Raw genomic sequence first — 22,168 nt, forward strand, 5'->3', positions numbered from 1 at the left:
TTTCTTTTTAAACCAGATTCTTCATTTTATACAGTTCTCCTTGCCTGACATAAAGCACAAATTTCAGGCTTTTGTTGCTCCTGCAAAGATGCTGAAGTAAAGATTTGTTAAAGCATTGTCACAGCACAACTCCTCAAAAGCAGCACGAGAACCAGGTCCCACATGTTGCTGATCATCACAACAAGAGCTGTGACTTCTGCATAGAACAGAAAGATGCACAGATTGTTCTTGAGTAAAAAAACTAATTTAAGTGCAGAATGTAGCAAAAAGAATGGAAAAAACCCTGGACATTACATCTTTTACTGAGAAGGATGAGCATGTTCCAGGATACTCATCCTCCCTCAGAACAGCAATCCCTTAAGATCAGAACCACAACAGTTGATGTAGCTTTTATTTTTTTAAAGATATTTTTAACATGTCCAAATATTTCCTACAGCCCTGCAATCAGAATTCATTCCTCAGGAGGAGGAAAGGAGCTGATTTGACTCAGTGAATTCAAGAGCAGCTTTCCCCCCTGGCACAGCAATGGGAAGGGACAGGAAATGTCTGACAGCAAATGCTGTGAGGGTGCCCCATGTGCTGAGGAGACTCCCACGTGCAGAACAGGAGATGCCAAAGGCTCTTGAATATTCATCTCTGCTTATTGAGAACCTCTAAAGAGACAGAAATTTGTTGGATGGAACATTCTGAGGCCACAAGGTCCTGGGTAATGATGGCAACCAGCACAGCGAGTCTGATGGGCATGGCTGAGTAAAATCAAATTAAGGCCACAGCTGGGGATGCTGGCAAACACACAACAGAACTGTGAGGCCCCACAGACCTTCCTAGGAATCCTTCCATGACTCTAAATCAAATTTCCCAAGTCAAAGGCTTTAAAGAACCAGGAAAGGAAGAAACACAATGATGCTGAACACCAAAAATGCTCATCTAGTCATTGTGTAGAGAACCTGGGCAGCAGCATCCCAAAGCTCAGAGGCCAAGCTAGCCCAGAGGTGGCCAGCCCTGATCTGGCCTCACATCCCAGACTGGCTGATATCACTTACCAGGAGATTGAAGCCATGCTTGAACTTCTGGAAGCAGTCCACAAATTCATCTGGAGGAGGTGGCTTTGCACGGAGAGTAAGAACACCCTCTGGTGAAAAAAAAAAGAGATTTTTATACACCCATTCATATGTCTATAGCTTCCATAAACATTCCAGATATAGCAAACAACAAAATACATAATAAATTTGTCATCTTACAGAATTTTGTAAATATAGAACCAAGGCAGGAGCATTTCTGTGGTCACATTTCTAATTAGTCATTCCCCACTGATTTCAAGCAATTAATTTTCACAGATTTCCCTCTAAGCATCTCCTGCACAGGAACTTTGTGGTCAAATTGAGAGAAAATTGCTCCACTGATTAAGAAAAATCACACAAAAAGACATTTCCTAGCTCCTTCAATGGTCCTGAGAGAAACAGAACTTTGTGCAGTACGAACTCTTACCTCCAGGTCCTTTCTTTTTACTTTTTTTAGTTTTCTTCCTCTTTGAAAGTTCAGCAAATGCTTCAGCAGCTTTTTGCAGTTTGGTAACAAAATACTCTATGTCATCCAAAATATGGTTCAGAATTTGCTGTGGGAGAAAAGAAAAGTAAAATTAAAATTTACAGAATCTATAGCAGAAATACTCCAGAAATTGAAATGTCCAGACTCCCAGACACCAACAGCTTCCTTAGAACAAAATCCATGCTGGAACATTCCATATTTAGATTCTTTGTGCTTTTAAATTTTTAAATACAGTTCTTAAATACCTGTAAAGTACTTTAAATTTTAATTTTTTTAAAATGTTGCTGGAAGTTTTTTAATTATGTGTAACAAGACAGTTCAGCTCAGACTGCAATTACACAATTTACTTCCACATTACATTTTTGCTGAGACCACATGAAAAAAAATTGAAATTATTTGAATGGACAGCATTTTCATAAAGAGGATAACTTCATAATCTCTATAACTTCATAATCTCCTTTTGTACTGAGTATTAAACTATTTGGTGAAGCTCTCTATAAATTAAGCTGTTTGTGGAGAAGTGTTCTTTGAAGAATTGATTTCAAAGAGTAACTGGAGAAGAATGAATGAAGCCCAGGGAAAAACACAAAGAGATCAATCCAGCAGGACCCAACCTGCTTTTCTCAGGACCCTCTGGTGCTGCTGAGGGCAACAGCAGAGTGGAGAAGTAGAAAGTTACAAACGACAGATGGGGCAATATTTGATCCAGCATATACCATAGAACATGCCCAATATTGTTGTTTATATGCAGGAATGCTTTAAGTTGTAAATAAAAAGGGTCCACCCGTCTTCAGAAATTACCATGTTCATTTTGCAGGTGTTACACATATCCAAGTCCTGCTAAATTGATGGAATATTTTACCCTTATATAGTTTGCTGAAGTCAGTCTACTTAAAAAATTATCATTAATATTTCCACTCTTCGCAGCAGAAAACTTGTCATCAGCATTCAGTGTGTTTTTCTTCCTTTTTAAAAAAGAATATCAAGGAAAGAAACTACCACCTGTTCATTTTAGATCTACCCCACCAAGCAGAAGCTGCTTGGAAAGCTGTTCTCCACAACTGAATTTCCCATGTGGAGAAAAGTTTTCCCACAAAGCAGAGCTGCAAAATCTCACAGGCATGAAGCAGCACCATTTGTAGCTCCTCACTTACAACATCTCTGTCAATCCTGGCTGCTATCATCTCTGCTGTTTCTTCCTGCTCGTGGTATTGTCTGTGCTTTTCATCTGCAAAGAGGGGAGAAGAGAATAAGACATGCATAAATGTGGGATTAGTATATTAGTGTATAACAATTTCTATACGGTTTATGCTTTGAATTACACTACTGTAAAAAAAAGATGGACAAGACTCTGCCAATCCCTTTGCAAGGACTCCATACAAGCTGAAAATTTTGTACCTTAATGCCTGATTCTGTCCAGGCTAACAAAAAAAGCTTCAGTCTACTTAACTGCATAAATGAAGCTAACTGCAGGAGTATTTTAAATTTAAAAAAAAAAAAAAATCAACTCAAAGTGGTAGATTATAAATACAACACAATCAGGAATCATCTCATTTTGCAAAATATGCTGAATGCGGCTCCAGTCAAAGCGAGCAAGAAAGAGTGCAGTGCGTTCGAAGACAATTCTAATGTAAAAAGTTATTAGCAAAAGGGGATGCCAGAAAACAAAAGAGAGAATGATGTGGTAGAACTAATATTTCCAAATAATAGTGCCCAGAGTCAGTGACTCTTTTTGAAAATAACAGGGGTGAATTATTCAAGAAATTATAAGTTTTGCATTTTTAACCCACACCAAGTACTGCACTGCATTTGTGAGCAGGCAGGATTTCAGTAAATACATTTTAGAAAAGATCCACATGAGTGGAACAAAAGGAACTGCAGGGACTCAGATCCACAACTGCTCCAACAAGACACCAAACTAATAAAACTTTTCTGATATGAGAGCTCAAGCAGAAGAACAAGACAGCCTTTACTCAAAACAGATGTATGTAGGTAGGTAGATTAAATAATTCTTAACATTTCAGATTTCCCTGCACATTTGTAGTTGTTTTCTTTGCATAGTTGTGTACTTTGTTAAGTGATATAGATATAATTAATTAAAACAAAAATTATAAGGTATCCAAGGCTTTTTACGGTACAGTCTTAATATCTATTATTAAAAGAATCCAAGCAAACAAACTAAAAGAGGTTTTGTCTTAACCATTTTAGTCTGTTTTATAGAAAGAACTTTATTCTTTCTAAAGAAGTTTTATTTTTAAAGAAATTTGATAGAAATGTTTTTACATCCCTTAGGGAGGTAAAACAAAATACCCTATGTCTTTCAGAGTATTTTACATCCCTTAGGGATGTAAAAAAACCGCAAACAACCATCAAACAGAAATATCCCAACCCATTAAGGAATGTTAAAATTACAGCATTTCCTAGTTAAGGCTTTAAAAAAAAAAAAAAACAAAAAACTAATTAGCCAAAGCAGCCATTATAAAAATAAATATAAAATCAATAATTAAGGATGTTCTAAAGTCACCTTTTAGCCATGATTATATTTTTTAATTGTCCAAAATACCTGGCCCTACTACTGGGGAGGGCATCATTAGATTATTCTGTTACTGTTACCACCTTCACAAAAAACCCCAGATCAAAATCTGGAACCCTCACCCAGCACAAGCAAAACCAGCTCTGAACAGGGATCCAGAAAATGGGTAAATGCAAGGAAATGACAGATCAGATTATGACAGATCTTTGTCCCCAGATCAGGCAGCAGCGGCTTGGGGCATCTCCAACTCCGCTGGGAAAATCTGCTCGCAGCGAGGGCAGAGAGCTGACCTTGCCCAACCACTTCTGCCATCGTGAACGTGGCCTTTCCAAACTCCTTCTGTTGCTAGCAAGCACCACAAAAACCCACTGCAGGCCCTGCTGTGCGTGTCACAGCCCCAGGAATACTCACAGTCCCCCTGCTCCAAGGCCCACGCCGACCACGCTGCCACGCGGCTCCGCACGTCCACCTGCGTGATGGTCCCGGGGGGCACAGGGGCAGGGGCCCGGGGCGGGGGGGGGATGGCACTGTCAGCTTTGGAGATCATCCTAGGGGACAGGAGAGAGCCCACGAGTGACAATGGAAGGGTAAAAGTTCTGTTCTCCAGTGCTAGGTCAGAGGAAATGAGGAGGCCTCACAAGGACTGCGCACCACGCGATGGGATTGCCAAGTAAGCAGCCAGATGTGTAAATGTGTTAAACTCCAGCCCATGATGTGCAAATATGTTAAACACAGCACAAATCCACTCCACCAGGGAGTGAGCAAATCTTTGTCACCTGGGAAGTCCCCCCAAACAGTGCCAAAGAGCATGAGGAGACCGGCCAGCTCACACACATAAATTCAGGGCCTTGGCATTATTGAGTGGCATTTTTACCAGTGCAGTTGTAAGGGCGGGACTTGTCTTTTGTATTAGAGGAAATTGGAAGGTTTGAAGCTGCCTTTCAGCCATCACATATCAAGTATCTGGTCCCCTAAGTCTGGCCAGTTGTCAACCACCTTTTGCTCAAAACCCTGCCAACAAATCCAAGTTCACTGGCTGATTTGTTTTCTAACAGGGGCCTATTCATCCTCTCTCAATACAAACATATCAATATCATGGATTGCACTGTCTGCAATTTTCCAGTTCTTAGTGTAGCTTTAAGTGCTGTAAGGAAAGAGGACTTTGTATTCATTCTGCTGTCTGTTGATACCAGCAGACAAAAAAACTCACAGTAGCTCCTGTCATACATATCCCCCATTCCTTCCCTAGAGCTCTATTTAAAAACCAGTTCTTCACCTTAAATTCACCTTTTATAAACCCAGCTCATTCATAGCATTCAACAACAAGACCACAAAACATCAAATGCTGTTTGGTCTTTGAACAGCTAATAGTAGTAGTAGCAGTACTAGTACTACTAGTAATAATAATAATAATAAAAATAATAGTAATATAATAACAATAATAATGATGATAATAAATGATCATAATAAATAATAATAAATAATAATTTTTAAAGTTTAAATTTGAATAAATAAATACATAAATTTCTTTTGCCTTTCCTTCCTCCAGTCCCCTTTCATTCATCAACAACCTTGCAGTACCTCAACGATGCCTCAGAGGCTCAGTGAGGCAGGAGAGTCCCTCCCTCCCTGTGACCCAAACCCTGCAGGCACATGAGCCAACAAGGAGGAGCCAGCACTCAGCTGCCACCCACATTTGACCTCTGGGCCTCACAGCCCTCAGAGATTGATATCTCAGATTATTTGTCCCAACAGATGTATTGACCTACATTCTTTCCCCAATTAAATCTCATTAGTTTCCCAGCGTGTCCAATGTGTTTGAGTCCCTCTGGATTGCCTCTCAGTGCTTCTACCTGGTTTGCAACAGTGCCGCAAATGGTAAAGTCTATTTATTTAATTTTAAACCTGCAAATAGAGTTAGACATCATTCAAGTTCTCTTTTGTTTTTCTAGGAGTGCTATAGGAAATCTTTGTAAATTGCACATCAGAATTTACCAGGTATCCAGAACTATTATACATCCATTCTAATTTTTGTCCAGCAGAGACTTCTCTATCTGAGCACAATTATTATTGAGAGATACTGTCAGCATCAGTTACACTGAATTTCTAACAAGCTACTACCATCACCATTCATTATCTGATATATTTGTGCCCTTGCTTTTATGCCTCTGTTTACCACCTCTCATTTCTGTATTAATCTTCTCTGAACCCAATAGATTCTTTCCCTCACATTTTCCAACTGGCAGAGAAGATTTTGCTACCAGGGAAACAAGAAGTCTTCAGCATCATTAAACAGGCAGGCAGGAAGATTATTCAATCTTCAGTTGCTGTTTTATTTAACATCTTCAGATCCCAAAACCTTTTAGCATAATATTATTTACTTGGAGATAAGGGGAATTTCTGGGGTTTCATTTAAATTCTGAACTAGTTGACCCACATGCAGAGCTGAGACATGCAATGCCATTCTCTGGCAAGTGGAATTTCTCTCAGCTGTTCCCATCACTAAGGTGGAACTGGGAAAGGTAAGACTGACACTATAAATTGAACAGAACATAAGAAAATTATTAAAGCAAGGTATGGCTTTAATACACATGACTTTGGAAATATATTATTAGCTAGAAGAAAAAAAGCTGAAGCCCCCCACAAAACCCCAAAAGACAGCAGGCAGACCTAGAGAGCTTCTGAAAGCTGTCACACTGATAATCCTACACACTGCCAAGAAGTTGGATTTTTACCTCAGTGTCTCAAGCCTTTTCTTTTGCTTCCCACTTTTGCTGTCACTGATTGCACTTTCAATATCTTCATGAATAAGGGTAGCCTAAGGAGACAGGAGCAGGAAACATCAGGAATCAGCTACTCTTTGAAATAAATATCTCACCTTTAGACAGAGAATACCTGATCAAATTCCATTTATTTAAAAGCACTGGGACAAATTATTTTACGCATAAACCATGAAAAAGAAGATAATAAAATCTGGGAGTTGGTATTTTTGTCACTACTCCAGCCTCAAGCATTATCATCACACAAGAACATAATCTAGACACCAAATTTGTCTGAACAGCTGTAATTATCCCAAGTCAACCACTATTGCATAAGCTACTTTTTCCCCTCTGCATACATAATTTTTGGTTGTCTCAAGTATTTTGTTTGTCTCGGACTATAAAAAGAAAATCTACTAAATATAGAAGCAGTAAAACTGCTATAGATGGCAGCAGCATAAGCATTAAGAAAGTAACTTGTCATGGTTCAATTTCCTTTCAGAAATAATGACAGCCTCCAATTTCTCTTTGATGTGACAGAAGATGAATTTTTCACAAGATTCCCTGATCTGTACCTTCCTGCCACTCCACAAGTGCGGCCTGCCTCCACCAGTGGCCCCACAAGTGAAATTTTGATGCACGTCTAAAGTATTATTTTAATAGATCTTGCATTAAATAGGTCATGGCTTCTCACAGGATTTAGAATACTCTGTTACATGTCTTCAGCTGACAAATTAATTTCCTGCAAAGGCTGTCAAAGCCCAAATCTGTCAGTGTCTGGCTCACTCTGCAAGGACCATGTCTTTCCCAGCACCCTCACCATGCAGAAGTGTGTACCTTTTTGGGAGGAAAATGTGACTTCTGCTAGGACCAGAAGACATTGTTGAATTTAGGATTCCGGGGGATTACAGGACTTTTCAGGCTATAATGGATTGCACTGCAGAATAGTTAGGATATTTCAAGCTTAAAAGAATTAATAGAAAACAAAAACTTTAGGGGACCAGAGTAACTGAAACCCAAAAGAAGTCCATTAATCCAACACTCTTGGTATTTATTATTTAATTTTGTTGCTTGTTTATAAAATGTCAGAATGCCCCAAACAGTATTGATTTTAACTATTTTTTATTGCAGAGGCTCCTGGGGCTGTTTGTAACTTCAAACAAAAGCAGGGAAAAGCCAACAGAGAAAGACCAAAACTTTCAAAACCAGAAAAGTTTCATGGGTAAGAAAAAAACCCAGGGTATGGCCACAGAATCAAACAATACTTCAGAACTAAGGAAGATACTGGACTTCCAAATCATGTCTGTATTCTATATTGTTATAGAGTTTTATTTTATAGAGTTTATACTCTATATTTTTATATCTACACAGAGGAATAAGTTCAAAAATGAAGAGAGACCAACTGTACACATTGAGAAGCTGGGTCCAAAAGGGATTCCTGCACTATTTAACACAACAATCCCTGAATTTCTAACAGGATCCCACTTTCCTTTAAAACAGCAAATTCTGTGGAACAAATCACACAGTAACTAATCATCCTCACACCACTCTCACCATGCTAATTCCAAAATTGTTCCACAGTGTGATTAACAATCTGTTGTTTCAAGACAATAATACAAACTACTACAAAGGAATTAAGAAATCCCCATGAAATGATCAATTGCAATTACAGAGAGTAACTAACAGAATTAAAATTTATAACCTCAGAAACAAAGAAGTATTGCAGAATACATTAAAAAAAAATTTACACTTGAAGGCAGTATTCCATCAGAGACAAGCAATCTCTTTCCTTATTTTGCCCCTCCTGCAAGGAATATTTTCCCTTTCAAGATCTCTCCAGCAGAGCAGAGATGCAGAGAGGTGAGAATGTAGAGAATGTTTAATTGCTCAGTGACAAAAAGAGCCGAAAGAGCAGGTAAGACTCAGGGCTCAGATGAGCTTTTTGCAGATTGTAAAATAAATTTGAGATAACTCAAATTATTTTACACCACTTTTGTCAGAAGTGTGAAGGCAAACCATAGACATTTTCCAGAGCTTTATACATTTGTAAACCCAAATTAGCAGCTACAGAGTCCAAGAACCAATATTTACAGTAAAGATCTATTTGAACATGCACTGTGGAGTCAGCTTAAATATTAGATTACTCCTTTGCAATACATACTACCCTACATTTACTAACATACTCTAAGTCATGCTGATATCATAAGTGGATTAAACCTACAGCATATTTACAAGAATAAAAGTAAAGAATTATTTTCTATGAATTAACTCATTTATCTTTATCCATTGTGCTGGTCAATTCGTACAATCTCCCCTATTCAAATAAGTCAAAGCAGATCTCCACTATTATCTTACCTTAATTTCATCACACTGGAAAAGATGCAAATCAGGTTTGTTTTGGGTTGGTTCTTTACATATTAATGCAAGAATTGAGTTGTAGTTGCACGCATTCATCACAGCTTGGCAATGCTGAATTGTGCTTAAAGGAAAATTCTCCAGTTCATTCTGTCAGAAGAGGGGAAAAAAAGAAGAAAACACAAAATGCCACTTTACTATACAGTGTCCTGATCTCAGAAAAGCTGCATGAGCAAAAAAGCAAAAGTGATAATAAGCTAATTAAAATCCTCAGTCTCACATACATCGTTTTCCTGCTCGCTCCCTTCTCCTCTCTCTCTGAAAATGAGACTGTCACTCACAGATCCTACCTTTGATTCCAAGTCCACCAAGCTGACAGCTTTGTCATCCACTTGAAGAATCATGTCTTGAGTCCACACTTTGCCTTTGGCATCCAACAATTTCAGCTTCCTTATTCCATCATCCACTGTGATCATCGCCTCTTTGCGGTCCAGAACAAAGGTGGTCAAGTGCTGGTGAGTAAAATGTGCATTTAAAAGAAATTGTGATTGCAATTTTCCCTATTGTTCAGGAGTGCCAGTATTTAAATTGTCAGGGAGTAGCAGTGCAAATTATTCACGAGTAAAAGTGCCTTTGTATATGGCAGGACACATGAGGATGTTTAGTCCAAAATGCCATTTTAAGTCAACTTATTTTCGTGGCTTGCTTTTTGACACCCACTGTCATTTCCTCACTACTGAAAGCAGTCAGATTTGAAGGCTCATTCTGACATTCTCCAGGTATCAAAGCTAGAATTAAACCACGAGTTTTAATTAGCTTTTTCAGGAGTGAAAATCTGTCTCTCTCTTGGCAAGCTGAATGCAGGAGGTGCCAGCAGAGGCTTCCCAGAGTCTCCCTGCCAATGTAGCTCCATCATCACCCTGACCTGGAGTGTCCTCATCTCTTCCAGAGCTGCCAGCAGCCTGCTGGTGGCAACCAGGATGGGTTTGCATCTCACTGGGACACCTTATGGATGGGCTGGTCACTTTTATATGCAGCACAGAAGGAAATAGTAACAATGTCTGCTCACCATCAGCTTGGAGTATTCTCCAGCCTCAATTAATGGTCTGGAAACTAAATAGTGCCTCACAAACTTTACCTCAGCTAGCTTCCCTGTCATTATGGCTGTGGCAATTTCTCCTTCAGCATGCCGATTGTGCAAGAAAACCCACAAAATTATTTCGTTTTGTTCAGGCATAAATCCACCTTCACATTCTAATTGAAGATCTGGTAACACTCACTCAAGCTGAACCACATTTAATGTATGCCTGCATATCTGTCTTCTAAATAACTTTAAAAAACAAAAATAATACAGAAGGATTAACTGTGCTTTCTTCTATTACAGGATAACAGCACATGGTAATTACAGAGAAGAAAGTAGGTGTAAGCTGCATTTAATCAAAGTATTTAAAAGAAGTAAAGTGAAACAAACTCTGCACTGGCTGCTTACCCAGGAATGCTTAGATTCTAAATGCAAGTAGTAATTGTTATGCCAGTACAGGACCAAAACAGTTATGAAGAAAGCACACAAAATAGACAGGCAATTAGAACCAAATCAGGTACTCATTTGCAAACTGATTGTAGGACTGAAGCACTTGAAATAAGGAGTCTTCTGCATATGATTTCACAATTGATTATTTAAAACCCAGCAAATAAGAGCTGAGGATCTGTGGTGTTTGCAAGACTTGGCTTAAGCCATGACAGTGGTCTGATGGCAGCAGGAGAAAGTTTAAGCCAAAGTAAGGCTCCAAAAGGAGGCACCGCATCCACAAGTGCTTAACAGGCTACACAGGCACACAGGCTTACCCTGCTGAGTATTTTAAATATGAGAGCAGCACACAGTAATTCTGCAAAGCAGCTTAAGGCAGCAAGGCACAGACTTTGCTCTTCACACTGGGGAGGACTCAGTGCAGGCAGAGGATTTAATTCTGTATTTAACCACCACGTACTCCACCCACTGGGACATTGAGGGGTTAATGCTCAGCACTTTATGAATATTCTAATACCTCCGCTGATTAGATCTGATCAGAGTATTAGCTTTAAATACCAAAGTGTGCCTTGCCAGCAGCACAGGATTGTTCAGCCCTGCCTCATCTTTGCAAGGAGCCAGGTTCAGAGACAGGGCAGCACAAGGTGTGGAACTGATGCCCTATTGAGGAGTCCTGTCTGCTTGCCAAACCACACACAACTTTGCACACATCCTTCCATATCCAGATTTCAGCTCATTGGGGCAAAGCTAGAGAATTTGAGACATTTCAGTGTAATCTGCTCTGAATTTGAGACATTTCAGTGTAATCTGCTCTGAAGTGACCCCAGGCTGGAGGGATATTTTGGAAGATGCATGTGCCTTGAAGCTTACATATCCTCAAAAAAACTCGTGTAGGCAAAAATAACCACATGTAACTGAGAGCTGTATTTGATGTATCCCTCTCATCTCACCTCCACGTGGTACTGTGATGTTTCAGATATGCTGCTGACACTGTCTCGTGCATAATTCTTCCTTTGTTCTGCAGATGGGAGGAAAAGAAAGAATAATTATTAATTCAGTGCCTTATCCTGGTGTCTTGACTGCTTCTCAGAGACACTTTGGACAAGTTGTACACATGAGAAGAGGAGATAAGCTGTGGTTAATTTCTGTATTTCAGCAGAAAAAATCTCCACCCCCACATGGCCCAGCACAAGGACCATTTTTACGTCAGCAATGTTAACAGGGAGCTGGTGGGTGCCCAAAAAAGCCATTTATCTCATCCAGTGGGGCAGGACACTGGAGGGGAGCAGTGCTCTGACTGCAAACACTGCCTTGGGAAGGCTGATTATTGAAATCTTTGCCTTGCCACTGCAGCAGCCGTATGATAACTAGCACTGGGCTCACTGTATCTGTGTGAGCATCCTTGAAAGCAAAAGCATTTTCTGATATATACAAATAGTTCTCATGCAAAATCTGCAAGAGGACAAAGGCACACACACAAAAAAAGACCCGACTCATCCTTTATTTCTTCATGAAATATTCAACTCATTGAATTGCTAATGTAGAAATAAGCATGGAAATATACATAAACACACCAAAATATTTCAAAACAGGAATATTTTTCAGCTAACAAAACACAATGCTGCAAAACCAGAAACATTATGTGCCTTTTACTCTGTACAGTAGATTGACATTAAACCAGGAGAGGAAGGAAGGGGAAAAGCAAGATGAAGACATAACACACACCCACACCACAAAATAATGAATTTAGATGAATACTAAAGAACACTTTTCAACTCTAGTGGAAAAAAATCGAATGCAACATTTGGAAGTTTTGGGGTTTTTTCACTACAACCACTTAAGTGCCTGATCTGGAAGACCAGGAGCTTTGGTGTGAAAAAGTCAGTAGGTGACAATGCCAAGAGAGGTTTGGGAAACTCTGGAAATTGGTAAATTTTTTTCTGTATTTCATTAAAAATCTCAATTCCTGGTCATGAAATAAAATAAGTAGTTTGGTTTCTTTTCATATGATGAATATACAAAACATACATATGAAATACATCAATTTCAGCATATTTGGAGTAGTTTGAAGCAAAATAAAAGTGATTTTGTTGACAGAAAGGTTAAGTTACTTTTTGCAAAACAAAAAAAAAAATTCTAAATACTATGAAACATATGATCTGTGACATTTAGATATCTGCAGGAGTCCATAAAAGCCCCCTACAAATGTCCCTTCTGTGGCCAGGGCTCCTTCATGCAGGAATTCCAGGTGCAAAGACAGCAGTGCCCTCACCTTCACACGTCACTCATGGAAGGAAGCATTTGTCACATTTTATAAACACACCATTCTCTCTTCCCTTCTCACTGATTTTCACAAAAAACCCAAATTTCTGACATGCAGCACTGGCCTGAAGCCCCCCTCCCACGGTGACAAATGCCACTGAGGCAGCAGAGCCATCCTAATCCTGCCCAGCAGCTGCTCACTTTGCTTCAGCAGGGGATGTGTGCAGAGCAAACAGCCAAATGCAAGGACAACACAAATTATTTTTAGCCAGGTGTGTGAATATTTCAAAGAAGGTATCTTTCTTTCATTATGCATTACTCTGAAATCCCAAGGAATGTAGGATACAGCCTTGGGATTTCAGCCTTGATCATTCCATCTGTATCTACTATTTCTGCTTTTGCAGCATGTTGCTGAAATGAGTTTTTCACTGATTGTCTCTTTAACCACAGCACACACACATGCACACCCCAACAGCACAGCCAGTAAAGCAGGGCTGTCTGATTTGCTACCTTTCTTTTTTTGTTTGGATGATGATCTGAAGAAGTAAAGTCCATCTGTTCCTAATAAAACAAGGGGATTAAAAAGCAGTATCTAGTTTAATCCCATAGAATTATTTGCATCTCCAAGGGGATCAGTTAGCAGCCTTCTGCTGTGGACTGTTAAGTGATACTTAAATACTGTCCAGTAAGAAAGAATATATGCTTTAAACAAAACAAACAAAAAAAATTACTTGTTTCAATAACAATGCACCAAGTACTCAGTTCTGAGTGTTGTCTTACAAAAAATGTAATTTTTGTGCTATTGAATTAAACAAGCATCAGAAAGTTTACATCCACTGTAAAATTTGTAAATGCTGCAAACAGTAACAGTTGGAGCTGCTTTAAATAAACAAAGAAAGTCTGATATATATATATATATATATAAAGGCTCCAAAGGAATCAAAAAGCAGAGAGTAAATTAGGAAGAGGCTCCTTATTCTGCTTCTGTGTTAAGACAGGAATTTCAAAACCATTTGCAGCATGGTCATATAACAGATCCTCTTCCACAGAGCAGCTCACACTCCCAGTAGGACAGGATGGAAAAATGTTCAACACACACTGTCATGGTGAGATTAAATGTGGACTTTATTAAAGTTCTTGTAACTATTACATTGTAATTAACAAGAACTTTGATAAAATTTACATTTAACTAAAGTCAATCAGTATTTGTGTTAATAAATAAAAAAGTAAGGACACAAGAACTGAGAGTCCACAATGAGAACAATTCATATTTACAAATTTATTTCTCTAAGGCGGGTAGAATGAGAATTAGAACCTGCTGGAGACCCAAGTTATCACTTAGAGCAAAGCAGAACATTTCAGCTGGGACTGAAACACTGCTATAGAGGATCTGGAGGTGGATTCTACAGCTGCACCCTGAAATTATTCACCCATCAAAATACATCTTCTAACACGAGTCCTGGCATCAGGCAAAATTCTTTCATTGTTGGAAAGATTTGTCTTCAGCCTTTGTTTTCCAAAGCTTTTACAATCCAATGGTTCATAAGTGGGTCTCCTTTCCCTTACAGCTCCCTGAGACATGGTTTTTTTAGCTGCCTGGCATGAATCACATTGAAGGAAGAACAGTCCCCCCATGATAATATGAACATTACACAAAGAAAGAGAGAGAAAAAACAAGACAAAAAGGAAAGGCAATAGAAAGACTGGCAGCTAAAATGTCCTTGTCCCATGGCTTTTCCAGGAGCTCAAAACGAACCTTCAAGCTCTGCTTTCTCCTGGTGCCTGGCTCCTGTCCCAGATTCCACCTACAACCCTCCAAAAGTTCTCTCCTTGCCATAGAAAGGACACAAACCCTTTTGCACCCCTCCTGCACAAGTGCTCCACTGCCCTGAGCTCCTGGAAAAGCTGATGAAGGCCTGCACATCTCTTCTCTGTCCTCTCCAGATGACACACGGGACTGCTGCTCCTTCCTGCAGCACCTCTGTGTTTCCATGTTCGAGTCAGAGAGCTCTCAGCTGGTGACTCTCACAGCTTCTTTCATCTGTATAAAACCTTTTCTTTTCCTACAGAGGTGCCCATTGCCATTCTTCAGGAAATGCAGCTTCCATCTCTCAACTCTTTCACGTATCAAAGAGACAGATTATTACCCATCAATATTAATCTGACTGCTTTTACAGAAACCTTAATTTACCACACTAACTGCAAGTGCAGGTAACACAAGCTCTGCTATTGAAAAGGAGCAACAGAATCTGCTGATGTGCTGAATGCTCTGGCTAGGATGGAGATGATTTTTGGATCTGATAACAAGGGGATATTTTAGCAGTGGCTGAATGGTGTCAAAGTCTTCTCTAAATTTCTTGTTCTGCTGCCCCAGTGAGTGGGCTGGGGATGCAGAAGAGGCTGAGAGGGCACAGCTGACCCAAAGGATATTCCATACTGTTTAATATCCTTGCTCAGCAATAAAACTGGCAGTAGTCTTTCCAAAGACTCCTTGCCCAGATAGTTTGGCCATTGCTCTGCTTATGGAAGATTGTGAGTAAATCCCTTTGTGCTATTCAATCCTTTTTCCTCCCTGTTCTTTCCTTCACCCCTCAAGCCATCTTTATCTTGATCCATCAGGATTTTTTCTTGCTTTTTCTCTTCCAGTTCTCCCCCTGTTCTGCTGCAGAGAGGAGACAGGGGGAATGAGCAAGCAAATGCTGAGGTTCTCAGATGCTGGCTGGGGTCAGCCCCTGACACTGAAAACAAAATAATGTTTTGTATGCTTTGTTTCACTTTCCTCATCCACCCCATCAATCTCAGCCTCTCACAGGTCCCTTCATGCATGAAGAGGCTATTGAAGCTGAAGTGAAATACTACAATAGAGACTTACAGATATGATGCATAAAACTATCAAAAGAAGAAGAAAACTATCAAAACATAAAAAACCTTATCAAAATTATTGAGTTTTTCCCTGTATACTCTACTCATTGCAGCTCTTACACCCACCACTTAAAGTACAGTGCAGCCCTAATAACAGCTTAGCTCAAATTCTGCTGATATGCTGCACTCCATTTAGATAAAGGACTTTTCATTTGGTATAATAAAAAAAAAAAAAGAGAGAGGATCATGGCAGAATACACTTAAGTTAAATTCTTAACCACCAATTCTTAACCAATCTATAGCAAATACAACCGAGAAGAATGTGATTTAAATGAAATCCCTCACAACACAAAGGCAATAAAATTAAAAGCAACATATTTCACCTATAGGTCCTGAATGTAAAATCTAAATGTCACTTATAGGTCCTGAATGTAAGATCTACTTGCTACTGAAGCTTCCAGAGGAACAGGAACTTTGCTCCACAGAAACTAGTACTATTCCTGATGTCTGATGTGGACAGATATTATTGCAATTCATGTTGTGTGAAATTGTTGAATTCACCAATCATCAGGAAAAAATCATGTTTCTGTTTTCAAACGAAGATTGAAAAGTACTGCTTTTATTTTCATTTTTGAAAGCATCCAAAACACCAGAAAGCAAAAAGCAACCTCTTAACCAAAGACTTTCAACCAAGTCAAAAACTCTACCAGCCAGTACAGGACACAGATCAACAGGACTGTAGATAGCTTTGAAATTTGATGGCAATCCACGTGGCCATGGATTGAAAGTCTCTTTCAAAATCTGTCCCAAGGATCCTGGACTGACAGCATAAAATATTTCTACACACCATCACGCACAAAGCCCAATACTTAATTTACTACAATCTATCTGCATTGGACTGATGGTAGATACCCTTTAAGAATAAATTGCAAAAAAAAAAAAAAATTCAGCTTGAGGCAGAGCAAAGTGCAGCGAAAGTGACCTAAACATCTGGGGACAAAGGTCAGAACTCAAATTTCCTCTTCAGAGGAGCAAACACTACCACTTTCAGAGATTAATGCCAGGAGCTTCTCTCTGATGGCTGTGTGGAAGTGGTTGTCAAAGGAAGAGTGTTATTTAGAAGTCAATTGTCAAATTAATCTGAGAACTGAAATACTGCAAGGATGTTAACATGGATGGCTTCTTTCAGTGCACTCATTTACCTGCCTGTGAGCTTGTGAAAAATGTGTATTTTATTATTAAAATGAATATTATATGTGTTATGTTAAAAGGTTATGCTGCATTAATTTTCTTAAGTAATGTGTTAAATATAGTTTTAGGTTATAACGTAATGTCAAAATAGAAACTGTGCTGTGTAAGATACTTTTTTTAAAGAAAGGACTCTCAGTGAGATAGTAGCCACAAGACACCTGAATCTTTCAGAGAAAGAGATTTTACTGCTCTTTTATCAGAAGAAATGAACTTCTTCCTGTCTCACTCAGCCCTGAAGACACCGTTAGGATTAAGAGGAAGAAGCTGACTCTGACCAGACAGAATCCTGTGTTTGAATGGAATTTATGCATCATGTATGAGGTGTATGAATATGCAACATACATATTTTTAAGGGTTAATCATCTGTTAACAGGTGTCCTTTTTCGGGCTTCTTTTGCCCAGAAAAAGATACCTGGATTGTCTGTAACTTTTTGTTTTTTTAATGTCTCATATTGTCCTAAATCCTAATTGTCCAAATTTTTATTACTCTAATTATATTCCTATTTTTATAACCATTTTATTACTATTAAATTTCTAAAATTTTTAATACAAGGGATTGGCACTTTCACAAGCTGTCTGAGGTTTCCTTGAATTTGTTACACTGCAGTTCTTGCTCTGAATGAGGCATGTGAGCAATGCAAAAATACACATGTGTGGCATTCACATTATCCTGAAATAATAACCCTGAAAAATCCCTTCACCCAGGATTTTCTCCTGGGAAGCTGAGAAGCCTCAGAGAAAAGGAAACCAATTCTTATCTCATTTGTTTCTCCTGTGTTGTGCTCACATGTGGAATGTATTTGGAGATTGTTTACCCACAGGTGGTTATTTCATTGGTTTCATGTGAGTAGTTTTGACTCTTTGGTCAATCAGTGCCAAGCTGTGTCAGGACTCTGGAAAGAATCACAAATTTTCATTACTATCTTGTTAGCATTCTGTAAGTATCCTTTCTGTATTCTTTAGTATAGTTTAATCTAGTATTCTTTAATATAATATAGTATTATAAAGTAATAAATTAGCCTTCTGAGAACATGGAGTCAGATTCATCATTCCTCCCTTCCACGACAGTCCCTGCAAATACAGTACACAGGCAATCTCACTTCCAGCTCCAAATCACAGCCACCAGAGGATAAACTCAGAGCACAAAACACTCAGTCTTTTCTAACGTGCTGTGAGAAGACAATTTTAGCAGCATCTTTCAGTTCTGTACAATAATCTGACAATTTGGAGCGATCCAAATTCAAGGACCAAAATCCAGGTCCTTCCCTCCTGAGGAATGAGGCTGCTCCTCGCTGTGTCAGGGGCTGGCAAAGCCCCAGCACTGCTGCTCCTCTCCCCCAGTCAGAACTGCTCAGGACAGATGGAGGAGCCAATGCTAGAACAACAGATGACAGCAGGAGCCAGAACCCAGCTCCGATGGAGAGAGCAGGAAGCAAACGATGAAATAACCCCCATAAAAATGTGCAGAGAGCACCTTCACTCGCCTCAGAGAGAGAGATTTGTCATGCAAATAGGAAACAGCTCATTTCAGGAAGGAAATGAGTGAAAACAAAGGGATTATTTGACACAGGAAAAAAGGCAATTGCAAGGAAGTTTTCGCTATCAGACAGGCACATTAGAGATAGTGATGGCTCCGGTCTGGCTTTGAGCTGAACAGCAATAATAATGATAATTAATAGCTGAACACCAAAAATTGGTAACACCAATAATATTCCAGCCTCCTTTCCCACAGCACTGTGGCCAACCTTCTGTGTGGTGGCTGAAGGGCTGAATATTCATTAATCACCTCAGCAATGGCATCAAAGACATAAAATTCATGCCAGGACATAAACATGCCTGCATATATGCCAGGACAGAAATATACACATATATAACAACAAGCAATACTAAACAGTAATAATAGTAATAGTAGTAGTAGTAGTAATAATCATCATCATCATCATCATCATCATCATCATCATCATATTATTATTATTACCATTATTATCATTATTGATTTTATTATTATTTAGTCTTTACAGTGCTTAGAAGAAACTGAGTTCAATATCAAGTGGTCACTTAGAAGCCCTGCCACCATTTTACTTAATAGTCAGGGATAGGTGGCTCAGTCCAATTTACTCTCAAGTTTTCCAAGAAAAGGAACATTTTAATGGGGAAAATTTGGTGCTGACCTCATGCAGTGATATTTTAGTAAAATAAAGCAATAAAAACTCCACAGTCCATTTTACAGTAAAATTACATCTATTTTTTCCTGTATAAGTGAATCTATTAAACACACGAGCTTTTTGTATTAACCTAAACAGTATACATACATTTAAAATATATGTGCACAACAAATATAAAAAGAAAGCTAAGACGGCTTCCTCCTGCTTTATAGGATTTCAATCTCCAAATTCTCAAATAAAATAATTTAGTTAGTAATTAATTATGAATAAAATACTTTGCAATGAACATTTTCAACACTCTTTGAAACTTCCAATTTCACTCAGCTGTTTTTCACCCTGTTTGGGCAGTATGCACAAAAAATTCAACATAACAAGGGAAGAAGATGCACATGGGATGCAGCAGAATAGTAAATTTGTTGCTAAAAATTTGAAAAAATGCCCTGAATTTGAGAAAGATTTTAGGTGCTTTCCTTTTGTCCTCCAGCTCATATATGTGGTGATAGCAACACCCTACTTCTTTATGTATAAAAAAACAGAGCAGAAGTAGTAAAATGTGCAAAGTCTAAAAGCTGTGCCAATACATATCCACTTGGAGCTCTAAAATAACTGATTCCTCTACTTCATTCAGCTCCTGGCAACTGCAACTATCATTTTGTACATATCTACCAGAACAGAAGTGAACCAAGGACAACATTTCCCTTTACAGGAACCACCACACAGCAATTTCATGGCAAGAATTTTCCTTAGTACCTGAATTTAGTTAAGTACTTTGGAAGTAAAAAAATACCATTATACACTTCAAATTTACTCACTTGTCCCCATCTTCTCCTGACACATGACCGTCCCACAATGTTTGATATGAAAAAGCTCAGAGAGATATTTTAAAAGCTCACAAAGATTAAAGGACACACTTAAGACACAGATACTGCCAAACTGTTTAAACCATAAACTCCTGAAAAATTATGATGATGACATTAAATGAAAAAGGAATCACAACACTCTCATAAAGAAATAATCTGCTAAGAGTTTTTAGCAATGTCTCTTGCTGGTTTCTGTTGCCACCTAATATTTCTGTCAACACTTGCAATCAGGTTGCTGAGTGAAGGCACACAGGATGCAGAAATCACTCTTTAGAATGATCAGCTCAGAATTTCCCTCAGTTTCGGTTCCTGCCTTCAGCACTATGTCAAGAAACTGACTTTTGTAGCACAGCACTAAAACAAAGTAAATTTGAACTTAGATTGATTCAATATTTAGGTTGATTAGGAATCATTGTGTTAAAGAAGAAGAATGCTGTAAGTGCCTTTTCTGCTAGCAGGGGATGAAGCTGGGGAGGCAGAGGGAGGTACAGGAAGAATAAAACGCCACAAGGGTTTAAGCACAGCTAAACCCTTGAATGCCTTCTCCCTGGTGCTTAACTTAGCTATAGCATCACTCTGAGTTTTGTGATGAATGCTGCCTGGAAAATGAGCAGGTGGGAGCTTTCTTCCTAGTAAACTGAGCATTTTCTAGTTTGCTTTAGCAGGAATAAAACCACTTTGTTTTTCAGTTCAGCTGACAGACACACCCATGTCTCTGTACATACACTTTCAGATTAATATGTGCAAAATATTTCCACAATCACTATTTAAACAGCAGCTCAGCACAGAAGTTTAGAGTTTTTGCCACCTTACCATAGAGAGCTTTTGCACTTGTTCTTGAATTCTGCTCCCTCTCTGCCTGGGCAAACGTTGGGGAGCCATAGCCACTGGAAGAAAACATTTCTGGTTATCTTCTGTATAGATATATTTGGCAAAAAATATTAAAAAAAACACCCCTCCCATTACTACACATAACTACAGCATTAATAACAGAGGGAATGATACCAGATATTTGTTCCACACCAATGAATATGAGGGAGAATATTTCTCTTGGGCGGCAGGCCCTTCTAAGCTCTCTTTTGTTGCATTAATACAACTTTGTGCACAACTGGAGTATGGTATAAATAAATACCACCTTAACTCAGGGAACAGACTTCACAGCATAATAATAATAATAATAATAATAATAATAATAATAATAATAATAATAATAATAATAATAATAATAATAATAATAATAATAATAATAATAATAATGTAATAATAAATATAATATATAATACATTTATATATAATGTATTAATATATGTGTAATATATATAATACTATATATGTTATATAGTATATATTATATTATATATTTATATATTATATATTATATATTGCATATTATATATTATATATTATGTATTATATATTATATGTTATATATTATATTAATATGTATAATATATAATATGTATTTATATATTTACATATTATTTCTATAAGAAATATAATAATTTTATAATAATAAAAAATAACGATAATAATCATGACGATGCCAAAGAATTGGGTAGGATTTGGGGGTTTTTTCCTGCATACACAAATGTTGATTGCTTTTAACAATTTTTACAGCTTTTAATGAAAAACTTTAAATGACTCTCATTGTCTTACACAAACAAAAAGGCAATATGACTAGAAGAGTTTAAAAAATAATTGATATACGAGTTCACCTTGATGCGAAGCAAAAGACACCACAGATATCCTGTTCCACACAGGAATACGTGTTCCTTGGCATCAGATGGGTAAATTCTCATTAGTGCTGTGAGTGAGTCTCTGCCATGCCCCTGATGGAGGGATCACCCCCTTATCTGAGGCAAGGTAACACTCACAGGTAGCAGCTGCTCAGTTCTCCTTCCTGGGAAACAGTCTGTTCTCACAGATGGGAGAGGCAGCCTCATCTTTTATGCATAAAAATGCATTCACTCACAGCTAACCTTAAACATCTCTGGCACACAAAGGCCTCTCTGAGTAACACAATAAGGATGTTATGGCTACAGCAA

General features: G+C 38.3%; 1 protein-coding gene across 8 annotated transcripts in view; it reads right to left on the reverse strand.

Annotated features, from left to right (window-relative positions):
- EPS8 (EGFR pathway substrate 8, signaling adaptor) overlaps window positions 1-22,168 on the reverse strand; it is a 131,999-nt gene that overhangs the window by 31,799 nt on the left and 78,032 nt on the right. For all 8 annotated transcript variants that reach the window (XM_074540065.1, XM_026790371.2, XM_026790372.2 and 5 more), the window contains 9 exons: window positions 20,937-21,010; window positions 11,674-11,741; window positions 9,546-9,707; window positions 9,196-9,345; window positions 6,817-6,899; window positions 4,493-4,629; window positions 2,703-2,776; window positions 1,489-1,615; window positions 1,044-1,132 (listed from right to left, as the gene is read on the reverse strand). In XM_074540065.1, coding sequence (XP_074396166.1) covers window positions 1,044-1,132; window positions 1,489-1,615; window positions 2,703-2,776; window positions 4,493-4,629; window positions 6,817-6,899; window positions 9,196-9,345; window positions 9,546-9,707; window positions 11,674-11,741; window positions 20,937-21,010 — 964 coding nt within the window. The remainder of the gene's footprint in view (window positions 1-1,043; window positions 1,133-1,488; window positions 1,616-2,702; window positions 2,777-4,492; window positions 4,630-6,816; window positions 6,900-9,195; window positions 9,346-9,545; window positions 9,708-11,673; window positions 11,742-20,936; window positions 21,011-22,168) is intronic.

The sequence above is a fragment of the Zonotrichia albicollis genome, chromosome 4 (assembly GCF_047830755.1).
Source record: "Zonotrichia albicollis isolate bZonAlb1 chromosome 4, bZonAlb1.hap1, whole genome shotgun sequence".
Lineage (NCBI taxonomy): Eukaryota > Metazoa > Chordata > Aves > Passeriformes > Passerellidae > Zonotrichia > Zonotrichia albicollis.